The sequence below is a fragment of the Rhineura floridana genome, chromosome 3 (genome assembly GCF_030035675.1).
Source record: "Rhineura floridana isolate rRhiFlo1 chromosome 3, rRhiFlo1.hap2, whole genome shotgun sequence".
In the NCBI taxonomy this organism is placed as follows: Eukaryota; Metazoa; Chordata; class Lepidosauria; order Squamata; family Rhineuridae; genus Rhineura; species Rhineura floridana.
The window spans coordinates 150,608,644-150,634,381 of NC_084482.1; the positions used below are offsets into that span (position 1 = coordinate 150,608,644).

The window sequence follows — 25,738 nt, forward strand, 5'->3', positions numbered from 1 at the left end:
ATAGCCCTGTTAAGATGGTGCTTGCCATCTGTATTTTTTATGAGTACTTGCATTAAAAATGTTTTTAAAAATCTACTGCTTGATTAATTGAAGACCTTTTTAGTCAATAAGTTTGTTAACTGATCAATCTAACTGATTTATCAATTAAAAGTTGTAGTCCTTAAAAATTTAACCATACATAAAGGGGAAATAAGGAAATTGCTACAATTAAGTGTTACACATGTATGTTTCACAACGTTCTAGGAAATCTGACCAGATTCTGTGAAATTTGGCGCTTCCTTCCTGCCTCTTCTATTCCCTTGGTGTCCAACATGGTCACCACTCACCACATTTGGCAAAATGGGTATTGACCTATGGTGAATTTTTAAATAAAATTCTTTTATACATGTACCCACCCTTAACACTCAGATTCATCCTTGGGTCCTGTATGCTTTTCCAATTTTGAAAAATACAGAATAAGAGCAAGATCCATTTCACCCTGACATTTAAATTTCACCTTGACATCTAATTCTCAGCTATCTCAAGAGCTTGTGAAGCTTCTTTCTTTGGAGAGGCACCTTTTCGAGTCAGATCTGATTTTACTTGAAAAGAGAGAGTCAGTGTGGTGTAGTGATTAAAGCAGCCTTTCCCAACCAGTGTGCCTCCAGATGTTATTGGACCACAACTCCCATCAGCCTCAGCCAGCATTGCCAATGATCAGGAAAGATGGGAATTGTGGTCCAACAACATCTGGAGGCACACTGGTTGGGAAAGGCTGGATTAAGGTGGAACCTGGGAGACCAGGGTTTGAATCCCCGCATAGCCATGAAGCCCACTGGGTGACCTTGGGCCAGTCACTGCCTCTCAGCCTCATAAAAACCCTATTCATAGGGTCGCCATAAGTCGGAATTGACTTGAAGGCAGTACACATACATTTACTTCAAAGCACTCAACATCTGAAAGATGGTTCAATTGTTACAATGTGGACTCATATTTTAAATCAAATTGAGTTTGTGGTTCTAAATACAGTTATTCCCAAACTGTTTTGAATTTTTGACTCAATATGGCTCTGCAAATCAACTTTTTCTGTGGTAAAAATGGTAAAATCAAAGTATAGGTTGCAGATACTGGATGAAAATTTGGAGGTGGAGCTGAGATGAAGTCTAACTGATTTTATGCCAGATTTCCCCGCACTATTTAATGAAAAGATATGTCAGATTTCTCACTAATTCTATCAATAAAAAATTCAAATCATTATGGTATTTTTCTATCCTCAAAAACACAGTTAAAAAAATCTTATTTGTCATGTGGCAAAAATGTTAACACATTGAAAAAACTGTTGGACACCTCTGTTCTATTTTTTTTACTGCTAAATTAAGATCCTCAATCCATTATGTAAGAGTTAAACAGCTCTCCAACATTGCAACACCAGTCTTCTGCCCACAATTATGGCTTTCTAAAGCCAAAAGTGTTGATGTGTGCTTGGTCTCCCTATTGTTGGAAGATAGCCCAGGCGGTGATTGACAGTAAGGCAATAAAATTGTATCTAGGCCAAATTTAATTCTGTATCCTACTAATTTCCTGAACAAGGTGATGATCAGGTAGCACCACAACAGGTATTAGTTTTGGAGTTTTTTCTGACCACAGTACAACCGTGTTTTTTACACCAAAAACTGCTTTTAAAATGTCAGACCAGACTGTTGTCATTGTGCAATGTGCATAGAGAGCCATTCACAACTAGCCATGCTTTCGTTATTCTGTTCAATGATGTTGTTTCCTCGTAGCCAGCTTCTCTCACTAGGTCCACTAATTTTTGTTCACCAAACACTGTGGTCACCCTTGCTAAAGTTTTTGGTATACACATATTGCAGCAGAGTGCAGAAATAACTGGTCTGTTATGACTGGTAGTTGAAAGAATAAAGAAACTTAAGGCTTATTACTACAAAGAGGTAAAGTCATATATGCAGGAGCAGCCATGCAGCCTGCATTCAGGGAGCTATCACAAACTAACTGAGAACAAAGACAAGAAGAGAAGGGAGGAGGGGAAGGAATAAAGCCTGCAAAACCTACAAACACTTTAGAGGAGGAATACGCAGAGGGAAGATTAGATTGCCTTTCTGTCTATTGCCCTCCACTGGTTCAGGTCCCTTGTAACATGCATTGGTGCTTTACTCCTAACAACCCTTCTGATCATTTTGTCACACTCACCAGAATTAATAGAACACTTTCCAAGGTGAGTGAGTATGGCAAGTGGAATTGTGGATCCCTGCAGGTCACTGTGGGATCTTATGATTTCCATTTTCTTGGATTTTATCTGGGTTCAAATCTACAAAACAAATGAAGGCTGTAATCATAAGTACACATGTTAAGGAGTACATTGCCTGGCCTGAGTAGTCTTGAATCTGGGCCATAATTGGGTGAAGCTCTGCTCTGGTTCTTTCTCTGAAGCAGAAACTGGATATAAAAAGTTTTCTATCCAGGAACTGGGCATTTCTGGTTCCACTGAAAAATTCAGTTCTCCAGTTACATTTCCCCATCATAGTACTCAAAGAATATCAAAATAGCATGTTTACATTTAGATCAGCTTTGTGTCATGGTGATGAGTCTCTACGCTTGCTTCTCAGTTCCTTGCAGCAGTAGCCCCTGAAAAAACAGTAGAATCACATCCATACCATATATTTAAGGCACATGACTTCCCCCTAAGAATCCTGGGAACTTTTGTTTGTTTGTAGCTCTTTGAGGGGTAAACTACAGCTCCCAGGATTCTTATTTTTGGGTAGGGAGAGTCATGTGTTTAAATATATGGTGTGGATGTGGTGTAGGTCTGATGAGAGAAGCAGACAGAGGGAGACTTCTTTGTGTCAAGCTCCCAGCTGATGCCTCCAGACAAATTTGCTCTCAGAGGGCCATACACTCCTGTCCTAGGCCTAAGGCCAGATCCAAAACTCTTGGCAGTCTCATCCATTCCTTTTTTAATGAACTCCCCTCATTTAATTGGGACAGGCTGTCCTTCCTTTATTAATCACATTTCTGAGCAGGAGGCTGTTTCAATTTGGATGACTGGTCAGAGGAAAGTGTGGGAGTTGTGTTGATTACAGAACTCTGTGTATGTGTGTGTGTGTTGTATATTCTGATTGGCAATTTAGGTGAGGGAAGCTGAAAGTGACTGTACATTTGGGATCCAGTGGAGCATGATCCTCCTCAAGAGAAAAAATGATAGCCCTATACAAACAAAGGCTAATCAGATACCAGGAGATGCTTGAAGTGATATATTTTTAAAGAGGAAATAAGATGTTGCAGCCCATTCCCTGTTTTTGCAATGGAACAGTTCTTTCTGGAGCCTGAACAGGTTGATTTTTCAAGAATCTCTGGAATAAGGAGAAGGTCCAATGTGAACGACACTATTCAGGATGTACATCTGGCTGTTGGTGACAGGCCAGAACTTTTTGCTAGAAGATGCATCCCTGAACTGCCTGCTTTGAGACTTGAGTCTGTGTTTCCGTACAAGAACTCAAGAACACAGGTAAATCAGACGTCTTAGTACTTTGTATCTCTGTGTAGTACAGGCTGAGAAAAGCAAACCGAAGATAAAAAATATATATTAGAAGCAAAGCAGGGGCATCACCAGATATATCTGAGGAAAATGGAGAGGAAAGCAAGCTCCTTGTTTCCTTCTCTTTGTGCAAATTGCCTTCTCTCAGGCCATGCTGGAATTGAGCAGTCTGAGAATGTTTTCTTTCCGGTGGGTGGCTCTTAGACAACCTCTTCATTCAACTTTGGAGCCATTTCCCTCAGTATTTGTTGACTAAAGACATTTCCCTTGTCTCTGATGTCTCAACATATGCCACAGTTTGAGCTGGGCATGCTAAAATCCCCCAGATACCCTTACAAAATGCATGGGAACCAGGATGTGGTAGAAAAACTGGGCTCAGTTCCCTTTTGCCCATTTCATATGGGTTTTTTACATTAAGGAAAGGGAACCTGTGGCCCTCCAGATGTTGTTGAAGTACAATGCCCATCATCCCTTACCATTGGCTATGCTGTCCGGAGTTGATAGGAATTGGAGTCCAACATCAGCTGAAGAGTCATAGGTTCCTCATCCCTGACCTACATTCTGTTTTCATTAGAGATGTGAAGGCCCGGAAAAAATCTGCAAAGATTTTTTGGGAGGGAATCCTCCCCCCATTTTCCAGGAAAAAACAGAAAAATGGGGGGGGGAGTTCCCCCCCCCCCAGGCTTTCACATCTCTAGTTCTCCTGCAGTCAAGAGCAAATGGCAGAAGGAACAGTCCTTTCATTGGTTCAGGTATAGTTCACAACTCATTTGGGAGGAAAGGTGAGATGATGATGATGACGATAATGATGATGATGACAATGATAATAATTCTGCTTTGGATATCCACAATGGAACAGTTCTTTCTTGTGAAATGTCAATCTCAGAAAACTGATAAGCAGTCTTTCTTCATCTCCACAGGATGACATTATTTATGCTGCATGGAGATTAATTGGGGAAAAGCTACTACCACTTGCTTAGAGAACCCATTTCATTCATGAGCAATTTTGAAGAAGTAAAAAAAGTAAACACTTTCACAATTCTGGTAATGGATTCCACATGATGTTGAAGAGCTTGCTATTTCTCCATTTAAATGATCTTCTAATACAGATCAATTATATCTTAACACTCCTGAACCACCCTTTTGTGCACACAGTCAAGATAGTTTAATACTGCTAAAAGAGTAAATTCCCATTGTTAACAAAGCTCCATCAGTATGCATGGCACTTTTCAGAGTTACAAGAGGACAGGTCCTTGACCCAAGCACTTTACATTAACAAAATCATTACACTTTTTCAATATCTTTTAAAATATATATATATAGCCATCAGTCTAGCGGACTGTGTGGAAGCTAGCAGGCCCAGTGTGGATACAGAAAAATCAGATCTGAACAGCCTGTTTTATCATATATGGCCCCTCTCTGCAAACACCCTATGAAAATTGCCTCTAATTTTTTTGTGGAATGGAAACTGCTGGGGATTGATCAAAAGCTGTAGTCCCTTTTGGCATACCATGAATAATTAACCTTCAACACTCTGATGACTGGTGAAAACACTAAATGCTGGAACAATCACTTTCCTAAGTAAAAACAAAAATCATGCAAGATCATTCACACAATAGGAAGGGAAATGCCGGGATTATGTAACAAATTGATTATAGCTATGCATTTATAGTACATAAAATGTATTCCTTAAAAAGGCTAGGAATTATAGTTCTCTGTGGTGGGAGGTAGCAAGATTAAGGTAGTCTTATTTATAATGCAGGTAAAGGTTAAGTAAAGCTCTAGCTACTGAGTGCTAACCTTAACACCCTCTGCTGGCTGTACTATGTCAGGCTTATCTATATGTACAGTTTAGGAAGTGAGGGAGGAGTGCTGTCCCCAATGAGCTAAGGTGCTCCTTTCCTTCCAGGACAAAAATATGTCTTGTTGGGAGCTAAGTGCTGACACCTTTGAGCAGAGATCTGCACAACCTGTGACCCCTGATTTGTCTCTCAACTTGTGACCAACCAAACTGAACAAAGCCCACCACCCCATGTGTTGTGTCAGGTGAAGTGCTAGATAACCTGGCTCTTGGGATGCTGCCATACATGGCTGGGTTTGTACAATTGATGCCAAGGCAGGCAGTGATTTGTTCACATGAGATGACTGATCTATACAACATGTATATGACCAGTTTCATTACAAGCAATGGCTCTTTTAAAAACTCGTCCCCTCCAATGAAGCAAGGATGAAATGAATGTAATGACTGACAATGACAGAACTGCATGTTCCCTAGAAAGCTACAGTTCAGGATATTAGCTGATCACAATGCTGGTGTACTATTGACCCCTGCTTGCTGGATCGTCACCTTGTAGTGGTGAGTGGGCTTGCGTGTTCCAGTGAACCCTGTGAGCGATGCCGTCGGGAGTCATGTACTCCCAGCAGGGTCACCCATGGCGGTAAGGTCAAGGGAGAGGAACCAGACAAAGAATGATCCAAGAAAGTCCTCAACGGCAGAACAGGCAGAGGATAATAATGTGTACGTTACAACGGCTGTGAAGGTGGATGAAGGCTGCAGCAGATAAAAGACTTCCAATCGTTGTGGTATCCATGCCATTGGATCAAAGCCTTTTTCTGTCAAGACTGTGTGTTGATCATCGTGCGCCTATCTCCCCACATAAAACAAATTCACGCACAGGTGTCTTCCAAGCATACCTTATCTTGGAAGACAATCTTACTCTCCACAAGTGATCGCCAGTAATAACTATTGACCCAAGAAGACTTAACAGTGATCTAAGTTGGATCCTTCTTCGTATTATCTGAAGTCCCTGGGCCTGTAATTGCTGAAAACATCAGACCCGGGCCTGCTAATTGAATCCAGCCCATCAGAAATAAGTAAGTTTATATATATTCTGCTTTGGAAATATTTTATTATTTTTAAATACTTAACAATCCTCAAAACTGTAAGGACTGAACTATCAATGAGCCATTGGCTACTCATTGGATATTATAAGGCAGGGTAGCCAACATGACACTTTCCAGATGTTGTGGACTCCAACTCCCTTCAACCCTGAGCATTGGCTATGCTGGCTGGGGTTGATGGGAGCTGGAATCCAACAACATCTGGAAGACACCACTGATTACCCCTGTCATAAGGTGTCAGAGATAAACCAGGGAATAAGAGCCATTATTGCTTCTACGTACTGTTTTGTACAATTTGCTGACTGCAGTATAGGAATGATCCGCTAGCTTCAGTTGTACAGAGGGATACAAGGAGTGATGGCGTTTGTTATGGCCTGAAATTCCTCTGATGATCAGGGATCAGACCCCTTCCTTGTCATTGTTAAGAGGCATGGTTGTGTGCATAGGGCAGTGATAGGACTTTTACTGTACTCTGAATATTTTCCTGGTTAAGGTGGTTTTCATCTTTTATACTGTATTCAGAGTTGTATGTGTACTGTACATGAAAAACACCAAACAAAACCCCAGCTGTGAACTGCATCAATTATACAAAGTTAGCACATTTATTTATTTTGGGACCACTGGGAATCATGCTGCCATTGCAAATAGCAGGAACCAGGAGACCCACTTCTAATTGGAAGCGCAGTAGGGGCAAAGATTAAAGTTCTTCCCCCAAACACACACCATGGTCCTGATCCAGCTTGTATCCCCACCTGTCCTGCATCAGTTATTTTCAAAAAGAAAAAAAGGGGAAAAAGAGAAAAAGGGGAAAAAATGACAAATTTTGCTCAGAGTTTTTCATGCCACTGTTCAACCTATATTGAGAAAGAAGTTGTAGTGGCATGCAAAACTATAACATGTGCTGATTGCTACTGAGCTTACTTTTGGGGGCAAATCTACACCATAGCGAAGGTGATCACTCCAGAAGCTGTGGAGTGGAACGGAATAAAACTTTGGTCACGCAACTCTGGCTCGTGACTGAAGCAGACCCCATTGTCTGTCTTGAGGACAGAAATGTTTTTCTGTCTGAAGTGTGAGAAGCAGAAATGCTGACAAGGCCCTAGACAAGCTAAGACAAACACTAATGTGAAGGGGGAAAAAGATTTGTAACTCCATGTGGCTAATAGCACTGGGTGACATTCATGAGCCTCCCTGTACCCCCATAAGACTTAGGATCATGGCAACCCCTTAAGTGGAACAATAAAACAATGGAAAGCTGTTTCTGCAAGTGTTTACCCTATGACCCATTTACCAATACAGAACAAATGTTAGTTGTGAGAAAAGGGAGAATTAAAGGAACCAATCAGCAAGCAGGAAAAGGTTTTTGGGATGCTGAGAAACAGAAAGCAGTTTCCATTTCTTCTCTGGATTCCATCTTAGCTTCAAAGCAGTTTTTTTTCCTGATGTCTTTTTGTGATGTAATATATCTCTTCTGGAACACACTCACAGAGAAGAAAACTTTGCTTTTAAGATTCCATTTTTGCTGCTTATAGGAATTTTATATTGGGTTAGGTTTTCTTCTGTGCTGAGTTTTCCACATACTTTTTGTAAGCTTGGATTAATTTTTCTCACTTGTTTTGCAGGAATTTTACTTCTCTCTTATCAGAGCAATTCCCTATGCTTACTATGCAAAACTGGATTTTCCCTGAATTTTGGCCTATGGACAGCTTTGAATTTAATTTTTTTATAGATTATTTTGTTCTTGCGTGAGGTTCAGACTTCACTATTTTTTTTTAAAAAAAATTCTTTAATTTTCTAGACTAATTTTTTTCTTTTCTTCAGTCCTATATCGTGGACACCAGATTAATCTCTCACAATACAGTAGGACCCCGCTTCCCAGCGTTCCACTAATGCGGCGGCTTTCATTCCCTGTTTTAAAGCCGATTTTGCGGCATTTTCGTGTCATTTTTACACGACGCACCCCATTATACTCAATGGGGTTCTGTTTTACGGCGATTTCCACTTTACGGCGGGGGTCTGGAATGGAACCTGCCGTATAAGCGGAGCCCGCATGTATACATCTAAGACCACAGGCACCTGTTTCCTGGAATTTCACTCTGGATTTTGGTAGCTATGTTCTCCTTTAACTAGAACACTTGCAGAATTTAGGTAGGCTAATACAGGATTCAACAACAGACTAGTTAATTTTAATCTTGCATATGCAATCCTTGCACGTAATAGTCACTTTATTGTTTTAGATTTTTCCTTTCCCAAGATTAATTTTATATTGATTTCTCTTTGATATTATTATGCTTATATCTTTTATAAACAAACACATTCACTGGTCTTCTGCTGATGCATTCGAAATAAATCTTTCCAAATTCATTGTAGCCTCTTGGGTCCTGCCTGGGTCACCACCCTCACACCCACTGGGGCAAAATTTGCCTCTTTAAAACTAAGGAATCTTAAATATTTGTGTTGGGCTCCAATAAGCCTTAGAACCCCAAGTATTCTAATCTTGACGTGTGAAAATAAAAATGGAAGTGATGCTGGCCCAAGGTAAGTTTGCTTGATGCTTAAAGGTGTGTGTGTCATGGTGGTGGGCTAGTGTTGCAACACCTGGGTAAGTACATATATATGATTATAGGTAAAATGAGAGTTCTGATCCACAATACTGATCACATGCATGGAACAAGGAGACAGCAGTTGTTTCAGATGAATGAACAGCATGAAAGAATTGACCTTATACACATGACCAGAAATGGGTTCATTCCCTTCCTGGGACTTATTTAGGTAAAAGTCACTAGAATGCAATAAAAAAATTCTGATTATGCTGTTATTTAAGGAAAATGAGAGAACCCTTTAAAAATACTCTGAAGGGGCTATTTTTTCCAGTGTCCAATTGAGAAAGAGTTCTTACAATGTTTTGCATACATTTTACTAAGAGAACCTAACAAAAGAAAAATCCAGTTAGAGACAACCTGAAAGAAACCTTCCTCTTCAGGTTTTTGTTTTTGGGGGGAAGGGAGATGGGAGTTGTAATCCAAAACATCTGGAGGGCACCAGGTTGGCAACCACTGGGCTAGATGTTAGACAAAGCAGATGATGGGGGAATGAGAAGGGGGAGAGTAGAAAAGTTAGGCTGGATATTGTAGCCACCGTCTGCATCAGAACTCATTCAATGATCTTCCCCAGTCGAAAGTTCATGGATCAAAGCTGGAAGGGAATCCCTTTGTGGCACATCATTCCATTTGATTTTCATGTTGGCTACTGCTATGGTACCAAGGTGTCATTTGTTGCAATCTGTAAAGAGACATATGCAATGTTGGACTGCTGAGGCCAATGACTTGTTCATTTGGTACTTTGAAAAAAATATCTTTCGTTACAACAATCATGATTTCCAGAAGCTGATAACCTGATCCAGTGACCTCACTTTGCAGCTGGCAGAAAGTGGGTTATTCCACACCTGAACTTTCCACTGCAAAATGATAGTGATTTCTATGCAGAAAGGTGGAGTGGTCTAACATGCACATCGCAAAGACCTGAGTTCTAGTCTCACCTTTGCACAAACTGAATGCATGGCCTCAAAAAGCAGTTCACCATCTCTCAACATTTACCCCCCCCTTGTATAACTGGAATAGTAACCACTTATTTCTCAGGACTGTTAAAAGAAGAACAATAATGGCACTCTAGGATTATTTTTGTAATAGACAAATAGTAACACATCTCACAAGCTGCTGTCCTTTCTTGATTTGATTTTTGTATTTGCTCTTGTCGCAAGAGAGAACGGAAAAGGTGGCTAGACAACAAAATAAAATAAACCCTTACCAAACAATTTTTTTACAAACCCGAGCTGGAAGTTCTTGGGTGTGGCATCCTCAGTTCCAATCTCGGCTGCCTGACATGCGAGAAGCGAAGCAGCCCTCTTCCACCTGAGAGGGCTGGTGGCGGTGGGGGAGGAGGGGCTGACTGGAGGTACTTCCCGCAGGCTCTCCTCCTCCTCCCCACTTGCGGAAAGAGAGCAAGGAGTTCTTGAACTTTAGGGACTCTTGGGGCCAAAGAGGCCGGCGCGGCGGCGGGAGCAGCAACAGACGGAAGGAGGGGCAAACCCTCCACAGATACAACCCCCTCCTCTTTGTCCCCCTTTGGCAACAGCGTCGCTGGGACTCCGGCCAGACTGCCTCTCGGCTGCTTCTAGAGAGGCGCTTGCTTTGGTCTCTCTCCCTCTGTCTCTCTCAAGTGCATCGCGGAAGGAGCTAAGGGGGGCTCCAGGTGAGGACGAGGAGGGGGAACTGCAGTGTCCCAGCTCAGCGTTGCAACGAGAGTTCTCAGATTATGCTGGCAAGTAGCAGCGGCGGCAGCAGCAGCAGGTAACTCCCGCCTTTCGAGGGGGAGCGGATTCTCCCAACAAGCTTTTGCAGATCTGCAGCCGGGAAACCCACCAGGTGGTGGCCGATGGAGTAGTATCTCCACCGGGGGGAGTCGGCTGGGGCTTTGCCGCTTACCCTGCTCAGCAAAGTGCTGCCGCGGGCCCGCCGCCTCCGGCGTTCTCCCCTACCCGTGCAGTGCTGGCGAGATGTCCTGCCGCTTTCCGCAGGGGTTGAGTTAGGGCGCGAAAGTGCGCGCGCATTGCGCGGAGGAGCCGCGATTGACGGGACACAGTCTCTGTTCTGCTCCTCGCACGTGTTGCTCCTGCCGGCCCTTCTTACCCAATACTCCACCGCTCAGGTCGGATCTAGAGGCCCTCCAGAAGTTTGCTGGACTATAGCTCCTGTCATCCCTGCCCATTGGCCCTGCTGGCTGGGGCCGATGGGAGCTGAAGTCAAACATCTGGAGGGCCAAAGGTTCGCCACCCTTTGCGGTGCTCCCAGCCCAGTCACCTTGACGCAGAAGTAAGTACCGCGGAGTTCCGTCAGGTCTTGCTCCCAAGTAATTGGGTCTACAATTGCAGACTAAACTGTAACATACTTACTGGAAAGTGAGGCCCGTCGAAGCGATTTACTAATGAGTAACCTTGTTTAAGCAGATGCCAACTTCTATAAGGAGAGGTGGAAGGGCTTAAATTTACCATGGAAGTTGTATCCTCGCGAATGACCGAAAATCCTAGTTGTGGGGGACTGGTGTGACTATAGTTACTCGATAGGAACAGCAAGGCACTATGTGTTCAGAGACAGTTCACACTCTGTGCCTTGACACTGAAAACAGGTTTCCAAGATAAGCAGCAAAGGTAGGGGACATTCAGGCAGATGTATGATCTAGCTATGGAATGGAAGTGGGCAGCCTTGAAAGAAAGTAAAAAAATTAAAATAAAGCAAAGGTTTGTGAAATAGAAGGGGATATACAAGGAACATTGGAAGCTGACTTCTACGAGGCCATATTATTTATAGCCCAGTAATGTCTATTCTGACTGGCACTGCAGAAATCTTTCCCATCATCTAATCCTAACTGGAGATGGCAATTGAACCTGGGACCTTTTGCATGCAAACAATGTGCTCTGCTACTGAGCACCCACTCACCATTGCTGCAGGGTAGGGGTAACGCTGCTGGTTTTCACCATAATAACAATGAATGCAATAACTCTGGGGAGAGGAAGAGAATTACATTTTTCCTGTGACAAAAACAAAAAAAATCGTAGCTGCAGAAATGCATTAACCCTGCAACAGATGTGCTGCCTTTTGCATCTCCTGCAGCACATGAGGAATGGTAATGCATCTATTGTGGAAAGGGTCCTGAAAGATATCAACCTGCTAAGACTATCTAAGAGCTTTGTGGCTGACTTGAATCCAGCTCTCTGAGATCATATCCTATGCTATCCACTGGACACACTGGCTCTTACCAAGTTAGAAACAGTTTCCTAAGGCCATGAATACTGAGCCAAAATGGCTGGCCTTTTCAACCGTATTGGTTGCAGGAATCTGAATCATATGGAAGATCGGATTAACAAGCATTGTGCAAAGGAAACAGAGGGACTCCAGTGTGATGTTCTGATTATTTGAAATAACTTCCTGGCACAGCTTTGCTCCACTTGTAACAGCCATTGGGAAGGGGACCACCATCTAGAGGGTGGTACCACTATTGAGTCCCTGGTCACTTTGGTTACTGAACTTGCATATTTCAAGGTGCAGAAAGACTACACAAATTTATTTATTTTATGTATTTATTGAATTTCTTAGTCGCCCATCTGGCTGGCTATCCAGCCACTCTGGGCGATGTACAAAATAGGCATACAAATATAATAGACATTAAAAATCTGAAAACAATGACGATAAAATCTAGCCCACCCCAAAAGCCTGCCTGAAGAGCCAGGTCTTATCTTCACAGCCCGGCGGAAACTCATTATAGAGGGGGCATGGCAGAGATCATTTGAGAGGCAGTTCCACAGGGTGGGAGCCACAATTGAAGAAGCCCTCTCTCTAGTCCTCACCAGTCTGGCTGTTTTGACTGATGGGATAGAGAGAAGGTCTTTTGAGGCTGATCTTGTTGGGAGGCATAGCTGATGATGCTGGAGGCGCTTCTTCAGAGAGACTGGGCCGAGACCGTATAGGGATTTAAAGGTCAAAACCAACACCTTGAATTGGGCCCGGCAAGCAACCGGTAACCAGTGCAACTCTTTTAGCACTGGAGTGATGTGATCTCGCTGGCTGCTGCCTTTAATCGGGCGCGCTGCTGCGTTCTGTACCAGTTGCAGCTTCTGGACCGTTTCCAAGAGTAGCCCCACGTAGAGCACATTACAGTAGTCTAGGCGAGAGGCGACCAGGGCACATACCACTTATAGGAGCAGATGATTGAGAAGGTAGGGGCGCAGCCTCCGTATCAGATGGAGTTGATACAGTGCTGCCCGGCTCACAGCCGAGACCTGAGCTTCCATGGACAGTTGGGAGTCAAGAATGATCCTGAGGCTGTGGATCTGGTCATTCGGGGGCAATTGTACCCTGTTGAGCATCAGGTCCAAATCCCTTAACAAAAAACCAAGCAGCTCCAATGGATTATGCCTTGGCACCGGTTTTTACAGTGAAGTGTCAGCTGAAATATGTGCCCAATATTGAGCTTGGAGGCAAAAGGAATGGAAAATCAAAGTCACCAGAAAACCCTGGGATGATTAGAAGAGCAAAAAGGGGAAGATGAGCAGCGGAAGGAGAGCAGCTGTCAAGGGCTGGGCAGCAGTGCCTGGGACTGTAGTTTTTATTCATTGTACACACCTTCTGAGAGCCAGTGTGGTGTAGTGGTTAAGGTGTTGGACTGCGACCTGGGAGACCAGGGTTCGAATCCCCACACACCCACACTCACTGGGTGACCTTGGGCCAGTCACTGCCTCTCAGCCTCAGAGGGAGGCAGTGGTAAACCCCCTCTGAATACCGCTTACCATGAAAACCCTATTCATAGGGTCGCCATAAGTCGGAATCGACTTGAAGGCAGTACATCATCATCACACACCTTCTGCCCTGAGGCTGAGAACTTTTCTCAGCTCCTGCAAAGCTCATTAAAGACCTTCATTTGTGAGCTGTGTTTGCCTTCCATGGGAGTGGCTTCAGGGAATTACTCTGAAGCTGTGTGGTGAACAGAGATCCATTTGGAGGAAGAGGAAGGGGTGGAAGACATAGAAAGGCATCTTCACACTTACACTTGTGCCTGCTCTTTCACACTTACACTTGTGCCTGCTCTTTCAGACCTACACAGATGTGTGTACTCAGTGTCCGCTCCGTGTGCACATGAAGCAACTGATATAGTCATTCACACTGTTGCAAGCAACCAAACTTGCATCCAGTTAATCTCCCAACATTGCAGACACGTGATATCTTGCACAGTTAGAATTGCATGTGGACAGTGGTGTGTACTATTTGCTGTAAGGATGGCCCAGAATTCTTCAGGAGAGAAACCAAGGCTTGGGACTCGAGTTAATTCATACATACATCATTATATATCATGGGGTTTGTTCTTTGATGAGTATACTGTACCTTGTTTTGGCTCTGGTATAACATGGCAAGAACCTCAAAATGTATAAACTGAAGCAGATGTGATACTTGGAGGGCTTAATCTCTTGACATGGCAGAGGGTGGTTCTATAATTGGATCACTCAACATATTTTTCTTCTCCCCACAAAAAAGCAGCCTGGGGTGAGTGCAGTTGGGGCTATGGTGCAGGGGAAGGGAGTTTTAACTCTTTGCCCCTGCTGCAATGATGCAATGGGGAAAAAAGTTTTTCCCCTTTCAAAGCTGCTATTAGCAACAGAAGGGAAAACAAACGGACAGAAAAAACATAAAATCATAGAATTGGAAGGGGCCTCTAAGGCCATCGAGTCCAACCCCCTGCTCAATGCAGGAATCCAAATTAAAGCATACCCAACAGGTGGCTGTCCAGCTGCCTCTTGAATCCCTCCAGGGTTGGAGAGCCCACCACTTCCCTAGGTAATTGGTTCCATTGTCGTATGGCTCTAACAGTTAGGATGTCCTGATGTCCAGTTGAAATCTGGCTTCCTGCAACTTGAGCCCATTATTCCAAGTCCTGCACGCTGCGGTGATCAAGAAGAGATCCTGGCCCTCCTTTGTGTGGCAATCTTTCAAGAATTGAAAAGTGCTATCATATTTCCCCTTAATCTTCTCTTCTCCAGGCTAAACATGCCCAGTTCTTTCAGTCTGTCCTCATAGGACTTTGTTTCTAGTCCTCTGACCATCCTTGTTGTCCTCCTCTGAACTTGTTCCAGTTTGCCTGCACCCTTCTTAAAGTGCAGTGTCCAGAACGGATGCTGTACTCAAAATGAGGCCTAACCAGTGCTGAATAGAGGTGAACCAGTATTTCACGTGATTTGGAAACTATACTTCTGTTAATGCAGCCTAAAATAGCATTTGCCTTTTTTGCAGCTGCATCATACTGTTGGCTCATATTCAGCTTGTGATCAACAACAACCCCAAGATCCTTCTTGCATGTAGTATTGCTGAGCCAGGTATCCCCCATATGATAACTGTGCATTTGGTTTCTTATTCCTATGTGTAGACCTTTGCACTTATCCCTGTTGAATTTCATTCTGTTGTCTTCAGCCCAATGCTCCAGCCTATCAAGGTCCCTTTGAATTTTGTTTCTGTCTTCCAAGGTATTAGCTATCCCTCCTGATTTTATATCATCTGCAAATTTGATACGCATTCCTTGCACTTCCTCATCCAAGTCATTAATAAAAATGTTGAAGAGCACTGGGCCCAAGACTGAGCCCTGCAGTACCCCTCTTGTTACTTCCTCCCCAGTTTGAGAAGGAACCATTGATAACCACTCTTTGAGTACGATTCTATAGCCAACTGTGGATCCACCTGATAGTTGTTCCATCCAGCCCACATTTTGCTAGTTTGCTAATCAGAATATCATGGGGCACTTTGTCAAAAGCCTTGCTGAAGTCAGGATATATTATGTCCTCAGCATTCCCACAGTCTATCAAGGATGTTACCCGATCAAAATGTTGTATCTGTATATTTTTCTCTCTTTTCCCCCTACCTCAGCCTCAGTCCCAATCTGGGCATGATTGCTTTTATAAGGAAAAATTATATTGGGAGTTCTGTGACTTGAACCTCCCATGTCTGTTCTAGTATAGCCCTCTGATGGACAAATGTAAAGCCAGGGCTGTGGGTGTGCTTTTTCTTTTTTAAAGAATTGCACGCAGCCAGTCTAAATTTTGAGCAACCAAATTCTGTGCCAAGAAAAGCTGAAGTTTGTGACTTGTGTAAATTATATTTTCTTAATTTATTTTATTCTCCTTAATTAGTTCTGCTCTTTTTGCATGTATCTGATGAAAAATTGATTCTGATTTATTTACTATTCATGGAGAAAGGCAAGGAGTTATGCAGAATGTGGAAGCCCTGCTCTCTGACCATTGTAACGTTTCTTCAGCCATCCCTTTGGCTTCTGAGATTTCAGCAGGCATTGCCCACACACTTTTAAACATATCTTCACAGCCGTAAGGGCTAGGAACTTGCCATTTTTTAAAATGAAAGCTGATATTGTGAGGAAGCTGGATTGTTTAGCCAAAGCTACATTTTCTGCACTACCCCAAAATCACAGCATAGATACAACACTGAGTAAAACTCACTAGCAGGAGTGGTTCTGCCTTGACATGTAGGAGAGTTAGGCTTATTCATAGGAAAATGGTATTCAACTCTGCTGCTTACATTTCTATTTGACAGGGAAGTGAGTTTGATCCAAAGGAGGGATCAAAGCGTGCTCTGAACCAGCTCAATAGTTATGACACATTGACTCTATTGCAATAAAAACAAGACTGATATCATTTCTACAACATCCTTTGAATTATCTAACCCAGTATATTAGGTGTGTGTTTGTCAGTCATGGGACTGGAGGCTGATGACTGAGGCATAATCTACAGCATTGAGGAATGTCATCAGACATCTTAATTGTCCATCCATTATGCCTATTACAACAGAACTTCAGAGCCTGGGCCACCAGAGGTTTCCCACTTACAATTAATAGTCATCATAATAATCTAAGCAAAAGCAAAGTACAAGGAGGTTTCCACCCCTACTCTTAGGGAACATTTGATGGCTACAAAATAGCATGTAGTTGACCAGGAATATAGTTGCCTTTTAGTGGATAGGCATGCTTGCATGAGGTAGGAATTTTCAAGCTGCAATTGTACTGCAAGACACACTGAATGTGGCCTCTAAGAGATTTCTAAACACATGCACACACATGCATGCGCACACACACACCAGAGTCTGCCCTTTTGTATAATTCCTTTTAGGAATTTATTCTGTGCTTTGGTCATCTCTTTTTAAAGTACTACAAACTTTCTCAGTGCCGGAATTCTCTTCTGCAGTTTCTTTCTTCTGCCTCAGTAGTCTTCAGTCTGCTACATTTACCTTTCTCTTTTGCCACTGAGTGCCATCTCACTTGTATTACACTATGATTCCATTGGCTTCCTTTCAGACTCTACATCATCTTTAGCCCTCTAGCCAATTGTTTCCAAAGCTCTCCACTTTTACACCTGATAAAGGGTGGATCCAGCCTACCAATGATACTATATAAACTCCTCCTGTAGCAAGTGCAACTCCCACTGAGATTGGATTGTCTAGCTGTAGCAGACAGCCACATGAGAGAATTTTACCATGCCTCAACAAACTTTACATTTTCAGTCAGTTGTAGAGGCAAGTTTACTTTGCTGTTTGGCCAGATGCTATAAATAATCGCCTGTCTACAAGTCTGTAGTCACTGCGAGATGGAGTCAGTTGGACTAGTTATGGCAGAGATGGGGAACTTATTACCCTTCTAGATATCACTGACCTACATCTCCCATCATCCCTGACCATTGGTCATGTTGGGTGGGGCTGATGGGAGCTGGAGTGCAACACCTGGAGGGCTACAGGTTCCCCATCCCATGAAAGTACCTAAGTGGTTCATTTTAAAGGCCAGTGAAAACGGGTTTTAAATCCCCCACTCCAGATAACTATGTATTTGTATGATATTATAAAAATTGCATTTACAGCCATTTTCTCTATCCAGAGCTTACCTTCGGCACTCTAGTTAGTATATTGGTGTCTATAGTATATATTTAAGCTTCAGTCCAAAACATACTTATTTAGAAGCAAGCTCCATTGAAATCATTGGGGTTTATGCATAAGTAAACATGAATAGGATCGACTACTAAAATTCAGTAGTTATTCCCCCTTCCCTTGGAAACTTTGGAGACTGTAGTTCTGAGAGGAGAAGGGTTTAGAAACTCTTTTAATTTACAGAGAATTTGCAGCATCTTCATTTGATTACAAGTCTCAGGATTCTTTGGGGAAAGCCCTGACAATCAAAAGTAATATATCTTTGTAGTCTTAGGCATACCCACAGAAAATGCTCAAATTTAGAAAAAAAGTAAATGACTATTTCTTGTTAGGAGTGAACGAAGCCTATTTTGGAAGTGTCCTGTAGTGAAAGTTCTGGAAGTGAACAAGACATTATGTGAAATGTTTTTATAGGCAGTTATAATCTTGTATTTATGCCTGTAAGTAAAGTTCAAGGAAAAGAGATGGGCTTCACTCTAGGCTACTCATTGGGCCTGATTCTGCTCTGTGCAACAATGGCAATACAACAGAAAGCAAACAGTATAGTAGAGCACACTAGATTTGGAATACACAAATACAGAAAATATCACAACATTGTTGAGCAGTGTTGTCATTTCATTAAGTCAGTAGGTACTTCCAGCTTTATCTAATCTAGCTCTTTGCAACCATGGCAGGATTTAGGAGGCCTGAATAATCTCTGCCGTACTCATCTAGCCCAGGGTAGGGAACCTCAGGCCCTTCAAGCTTCTCTTTCTGGCCCTTGGGATGCACCGCAGGCCACGCTCTCTTCCCACCCATCCCCCTTATTGGCCCTGCTTCACATCCTCCACAAGTGTTTTTGCTTGGCTGGAATGTGTCCTTAAACTCTGATAATGCCTCTTGCTTGCTTGGATGGAGGGCAGAAAAAGGGGTGTATGAATTTGTGCAGAAACTAGCCTACTGTACAAAGGTAATATCTGCATTAGCTGCTCTGCCCCCTTTTGCATCTGTCCCTGCCCACTACAGCCATTCGGCCATCACAAGGTTGCCCAGAAGGGAATGTGGCCTTGAGCTGAAAAAGGTCTCCATGCCTGTTCTAGTCTCTCCATTAAAAAAAAAAGCCAAAGAAGGCAATTCTGTATCTTTCCTGTGGGCTCCCATGCAATTCACCCTTTGTTCCTTGTCAACTGTTATAATCATCAGACTGGTTTTTTTAGATGCAATTTCAGAAATGGTTTATCATCTCCATCATTATTTTATTATTGATCCTTTTTGATGTGAAACACTCTTTAATAAACTCATTTACAGCAACCCACGAGGTAGCTCATTATTTCAAATGGGAAATTGTCACTGAGAGATAAGGCCTCATGATAAATCTAGGGCATGGATTGGTCTTGAATAATAAGCCCAAACCCAGAGAAAAAGAGAATGAAACCTGTATAAGAGATCCTGAAATGATTGGCACTATTCTGTTTTTTTTCCTGTCTCAGGAAGATCTCATGTCCAGACAGTCACTACTTTGTGGGTGGCATTCAGTCATGTATCAGAAATTTAGGTTTGCGCAATTAAACTGGATTAAAGTGCTCTGTCACTACAGCACAACAAATCGGCTTTTTAAAAAAACTAGACTTTTTTACAGTTAGGAAAGTGACAGGGAAATACACTAAAAAGTGTGGGATAACAATTGATCAATGGGAAGACATATGATCTCCATGCAAAACAAATCAGGATGAATGCTTATGGCTGTATAATTTCCCCACAAACATATCTGAATGAACGCTCAGTGAAGAGAAGGCACTCTATAACCTCCACTTAAGCTTTGTGCAAGCAACTCAGGATGAATGTTCAATAACCAGGTCATCTGGAGGAGCCCCCAGCACAATAGAATTCCCTCAGTGGAACAGAATTTGTGATAAACAGCAACAAATCACTGCTTATTGTGAGATAGATGAAGTCAAGGCTTTAGCACAATTTAAAAATAATTGGTCTTTTATGTAAGGTGAACAGCCTCTTCTACATTCTGTGGGATAAAGGGAAAACTAACAGCCTGACAGGAGAAAGTTTTATTTCCAGCAGAGTGGGGTCCTCCTCCAGAGTATCCCAAGTCATTTTGCTACCTGAGATGGAACAGTAAATTGTGTCCCTGCCCCTCCTGAATCCAGGTGCCAGTCAAGTTGTTTGGGCATATGAGACAGAAAATCCTACAAGTACCTCCCCTCCCTGGCTTAAAAAACACTATTAATAATAAGAAATGAAATAACTAACTGTTTGCTGCCCTGTCATGACTCCCCAAACTGCAACATGAGATGGCTGCCTCCTCTCTCTCTCTCTCTCTCTCTCTCTCTCTCTCTCTCTCCTCTCTCTCGGTCATCAGTATCGATGGCTATTGCGCAAATGCACTATCGTGGCCAAATAGTATCTCTGACAGAAGGTCTGCCCTTGGTAGTTTACATTCTATTGGGTTAATATGGGCCAATCTATTCTGACGCTAATATGGACAGCTATTTGCCATGTGGTAAAATATAGCCTATGTAAAAACTTGATAAGGCAGGTGTCTCTCTGCAACATCTTGACAAGTGGAATCCTATTTTACCTCACATTCATGATCAATTTTATTTAGTATTATGTTAAATTCCATGTGATGTATGTAGTTCTCCCCCTCTCCATGTTATCTGCACAACAGCCCTGTGGGGTAGATTAGGCTGAGAACTAGTGAGTGGCCCAAGATCACTCAGCAAGCTTCATGGCCAAGTGGCAATTTGAATTCTTGCCTCCTATGTCCTAGTCTGACACTCTTAACATTACATCATAGTTTCCTTTATAATATATAATATAATATATATATATATATATATATATATAATATATAATATAAGAGGCTTTCCAATATATCAGTTTATGTACTCAACAACATGAGGGAGGGAATGATGTGGTCTGTACTGTGCCCGACTGCCTTTGACGTCTGCTTCCAAAAGGATGAAGTGTCATTTATAGTATGTGTGTATTTGTGCACATGTGTGTGTGAGGGAGATAGAAAGTGAGAGAGACCAAAGAGTGACCATGCAGTGCAGAGGCGTAAGTAAGAAGAAAAAAAACTCTTGCAAATACAATGGATTTTGCAAAGACTCAGGTTGTTTGTGTTTAAGGATGTCCCTGAAGGATTCATGTTTGAAATGTGGTGGGCCTAATAAAACTATTTCTGTATACCTAGAGGCTTCCTTTCTGTTTCCAGTTTTGGTCCTGTAGCTGCCTCCCCTCTTCCTTTAGTTATAGCCTATGGCTGTGCATCACTGTCAAAGACTGTAGTGATACTCTATACCTGTGGTACCCACTTCCTTTCACATTGATGTGGTGCAACGCTAAATGGACTGCCAGTCTGCAATAGGGATGGGGAACCTGCAGCCCTCCAGATGCTGCTGGACTACACTCTCATCCTCCCTGACCGTTATCCATACTGGCTAGGGTGGGAGTTGGAGTCCAACAACATCTGGAAAGTCACAGGTTCCCTACCTGTGGCCTACAAGGAATGCAGCAAGTGATTTTGTCATGCTTGTAATCACCGGTATCAACGTGGGTGAAGATAACTAGAACTGTCAAGTGAGACTTTGCCATGTCTCATAGTTGGTGGGATGGGCAGTGGTGATTTTGAAGTAACTCAAGAGTGATCTTCTTAGGTCCTTGCCTCCTAGCCTGAACTGAGCCAATGTCTTTTTCCTTATTCTCTCTTTCAGGCTCCCACAATGAGAGGGGAGGTGCTGTTCTTCACCGCACTCCATGCTACTTTCTTTGCTTCAGCACAAGTTATGGCTCAGGCAAGGGAGAGAGGTAGGTGGATTATTTTCTTTGTACCACTGTGGAATGGCCCATAGCACAGGCTCTGCAGGGTCAGGGTCAATCTGTGGCATCTCCAGTCATCTAAGAGAGCAGGGCTGGGAAAAACCTTCCCCTTGAGACCTTGGAGAGCCAGTGCCAGTCAGAAAAGTCAGTACTGGTCTGCCTCAGTGTAAGGCAGCTTCAGGTCTTCATCCGTGTACGACAGAGTAGCATAAAAACATGTGACAAGATCCTGCCCCAAGGAAATTACAATCTACATTTGAAAAAAAGGAGTGAAGGAAGAGAGGTGAGGATAGCAAAAACAGGATGAAAGGGGGAACAATGGAAGAGGTGAGGAGAGAGGCTCATAATAAAGATATGTGAGATTGGTTTGGCTGCTTTGGCCTGATGATATGAACATGCTGATGGCATACCCTTAACTCTGACTCTCCCCATTTATCAGGGACAGTCCCTGTTTTCTGGTTCCTTTTTCCTGGTGAAGCATTTGTCCGTATTTTGCCCTTTGGAAAATGATGAAGATGATGAAGGCACTAGAGGATTTCAGATTTCTGCCCCCTTTGCAGGAGTGGTTGGTGAAGAGGGGTGGTGCGGCATACCTGAAGGGGAGCTGCTGACTCTTACTGGGAGGGAGAGGAGTGAGGCAGCAGGGAGGTCAGCACTGTGTGGGTGCATTCATGGCACCAATCTGGTGCTCCGGGGAATGCACCCACACACACCCATCTTCCCTGCCACCTTTCTCCCTTCCTCCTCCCGGTAAACAGCAGTAACTCTGCTGCTGGGCACGGTGCCATTTCTCCTTACCAGTCTCTCCTGCTCCTCTCACAGTCTCCAGAAGTTTAATACCTGAGTATATAGCCCAGTTCACACATCACAGTAAGCCAGGATATGCACAAACAGTGCGCGCTTAGCTTTGCTCCTCCTTTCGTGAAAATGAGCTAACAAGCAGAATACAGTACATAACATCTCGGGGTTAGTGTTGGAGTCCCCTAGGCTTGTGGTACTGGGGGACTTCGACATCCATGCCAAGACTGCTCTGTCGGCAGTGGCTCAGGATTTCATGGCCTCCAGGACAACCATGGGTCTGTCCCAAGTATTATCTGGTCCCACTCATGCTGCTGGCCACACTCTGGACCTTGTTTTCTGTGCTGGATGGGATGATGGTGACCTTGGTGTGGAGGAATGTTTTATAGTTCCATTGTCATGGACAGATCACTACCTGGTTGGGTTTAGACTCACTGAGACTCATGACCTCTATAGGGGTGGGGGACCGATTAGGATGGTCCACCCCAGGAGGCTGATGGATCCGGATGGTTTCCTGATGGTTCTTGGGGATTTTCCTGTCACCTCGGCAGGCGATTCTGTCGAAGCCCTGGTTGACCTCTGGAATGGGGAAATGGCCAGGGCGGTGGACATGATCGCTCCTGAGCATCCTCTCTCATGGAATGGAGCCAAACCGGCCCCTGGTTTACCAGGAAGCTGGCGGTGATGAAACGTATAAGACGGGGACTAGAGCGATGTTGGCGGAAGACTTGGAGCGAGTCTGACCAAACACGGGCTAGAGCCTATCTGAAGGCCTACTCCGTGGCAGTACGGGCAGCAAATAAATTATTCCTTTCTGCCACCATTTCATCTGCAGGGAGCCGTCCAACAGAGCTGTTTTGAGTGGTCAGGGGTCTTTTACATTCTGGCCCCTGAGAGGGTAATACAGACCACTCAACAGCCCACTGTCAAGAATTTGCACAGCACTTTACAGATAAAATTGCCCAGATTCGCTCCAACTTGGACGCTATAGTTGATACAGTGTCAGGGGATGTAACTCTGGCTCCTGCTTGCCCAATAATTATGGATTCTTTTCAATTTGTACAGCCCAAGGATGTTGACAGGACCCTTGGAAAAATGAGAGCCACCGCATGCCTGCTAGACCCTTGCCCTTCCTGGCTCATTAAAAGTGCCAGAGGAGGACTGGCCGAGTGGGTGAGGGAAGTGGTCAATGCCTCCCTACAACAAGGCAGAGTTCCAATCTGCCTGAAGGAGGCTGTTGTAAGGCCATTGCTGAAAAAGCCCTCCCTGGATCCCTCTATAATGGATAATTATCGGCCAGTGTCCAACATTTCATTTCTGGGCAAGGTAATAGAGCGTGTGGTGGCCTCCCAGCTCCAGAGATTCCTGGATGAAACGGATTATCTGGATCCATTTCAGTCTGGTTTCAGGCCTGGTTATGGGACAGAGACGGCTTTGGTCGCCTTGGTGGATGACCTACGCAGAGAACTGGACAGGGAAAGTGTGTCCCTGTTGGTTCTTTTGGACCTCTCAGCGGCTTTCAATACCATCGACAATGGTATCCTTCTGGGCCGCCTTGCTGGGATGGGACTTGGGGGCATTGTTTTACAGTGGCTCTGTTCCTTCCTGGAGGGGCGTAACCAGAAGGTGGTGCTGGGGGATTCCTGTTCGACTCCTTGGCCATTGGCCTGTAGGGTCCCTCAGGGTTCAGTTCTGTCCCCCATGTTATTCAACATCTACATGAAACTGCTGGGAGAGGTTGTCCGAGGGTTTGGGGTTTGGTGCCATCAGTATGCTGATGACACCCAACTCTGTTTCTCCTTTCCACCTAACACCAAGAAAGCTGTCTTGGTTCTGAACCGGTGCCTGGCAACAGTGATGGATTGGATGAGGGTGAACAAACTGAAGCTTAATCTAGACAAGACAGAGGTGCTCCTGGTCAGTCGAAAGGCAGATCAGGGAATAGGGATTCAGCCTGTGCTGGCTGGGGTTACACTCCCCCTGAAGACACAGGTTCGCAGTTTGGGTGTTCTCCTGGACTCAGCCTTAAATTTGGAGGTCCAGGTGTCTGCAGTGGCCAGGAGGGCTTTTGCACAGCTAAGACTAGTACGCCAACTGCGCCCGTTCCTGGAGAAGCCTGATCTGGCTATGGTGACACATGCCTTAGTTACATCCCGTTTAGATTACTGTAACGCGCTCTACATGGGGCTGCCTTTGAAGACTGCTTGGAAGCTTCAATTGGTACAACGAGCTGCAGCCAGAATGTTAACTGGCGCTGATTACAGGGATCATACAACCCCCCTGTTACAACAGCTCCACTGGCTCCCAGTTTACTTCCGGGCACAATTCAAAGTGCTGGTTATGACCTATAAAGCCCTATACGGCCTAGGTCCAGGCTATTTGTCAGACCGTATCTCCCTATATGAGCTTGCCCGGGCCCTGAGATCTTCAGGAGAGGCCCTTCTCTCAGTCCCAACACCTTCACAAGCACGATTGGTGGGGACGCAGGATAGGGCTTTTTCGGTGGCTTCCCCCAGGCTTTGGAACTCCCTTCCTAGGGAGGCAAGAATGACCACCTCCCTACTGTCCTTTTGTCGGCAGGTAAAGACCTTTTTATTCCGACAGGCCTTTGAAATAGAAGATGTTTAAGCATAGCGTTTAAGAGGTGTGCGGTATTGTTTTACTGCCTTAATTGCACTATCTTTAAACTGTTTTTAACCATTTTAAGTGTATGTTTAAATGTTTTAATGTCGTATATAGTTTAATTCAATTTTAAATGCAGGTTTTTGTATGTTTTTATTATATGTATTCGTTTTTTATTTGTAAGCCGCCCTGAGTTCCAGCTTTGGAAAAAGGGCGGGGTAAAAATAAAGATAATAATAATAATATAATAATAACTCTAATGTGTATACCAGTATATGTACTTACAAAAATATAAAATGACACTACACTGCACCCCCTCAATAATCGATTATCAAGATACTAATTTTTTCAGAATGTGTAATTCTTGTGTACAACAATATCTATCATACAACTAAACATTCTATTAAAATAGCTGTGTGTGTATGGTTGTGGTTATTTTTAAGATGTAATAGTCCGCTTACTAATACTGTATAGCAGTTTGTATACAAAGCCAGTGTGGAACATGCTACTGCAGAATAAGTGAATGCAACATGTTGCCGGTTGT

At 43.6% G+C, this 25,738-nt stretch overlaps 1 protein-coding gene across 5 annotated transcripts in view; it reads left to right on the plus strand.

Annotated features, from left to right (window-relative positions):
- The first annotated feature begins 3,424 nt into the window (after positions 1-3,424).
- The window catches only part of COL7A1 (collagen type VII alpha 1 chain), a 201,752-nt gene continuing 179,438 nt past the window's right edge, over positions 3,425-25,738 (plus strand). For 4 of the 5 annotated variants that reach the window (XM_061618339.1, XM_061618342.1, XM_061618338.1 and 1 more), the window contains exons 1-2: positions 10,319-10,782; positions 21,669-21,762. In XM_061618339.1, coding sequence (XP_061474323.1) covers positions 21,678-21,762 — 85 coding nt within the window. In that variant the 5' untranslated portion in view covers positions 10,319-10,782; positions 21,669-21,677. Of the gene's footprint in view, positions 3,503-10,318; positions 10,783-21,668; positions 21,763-25,738 lie in introns of those variants that run through there. The other variant, XM_061618340.1, reaches the window with a different exon arrangement.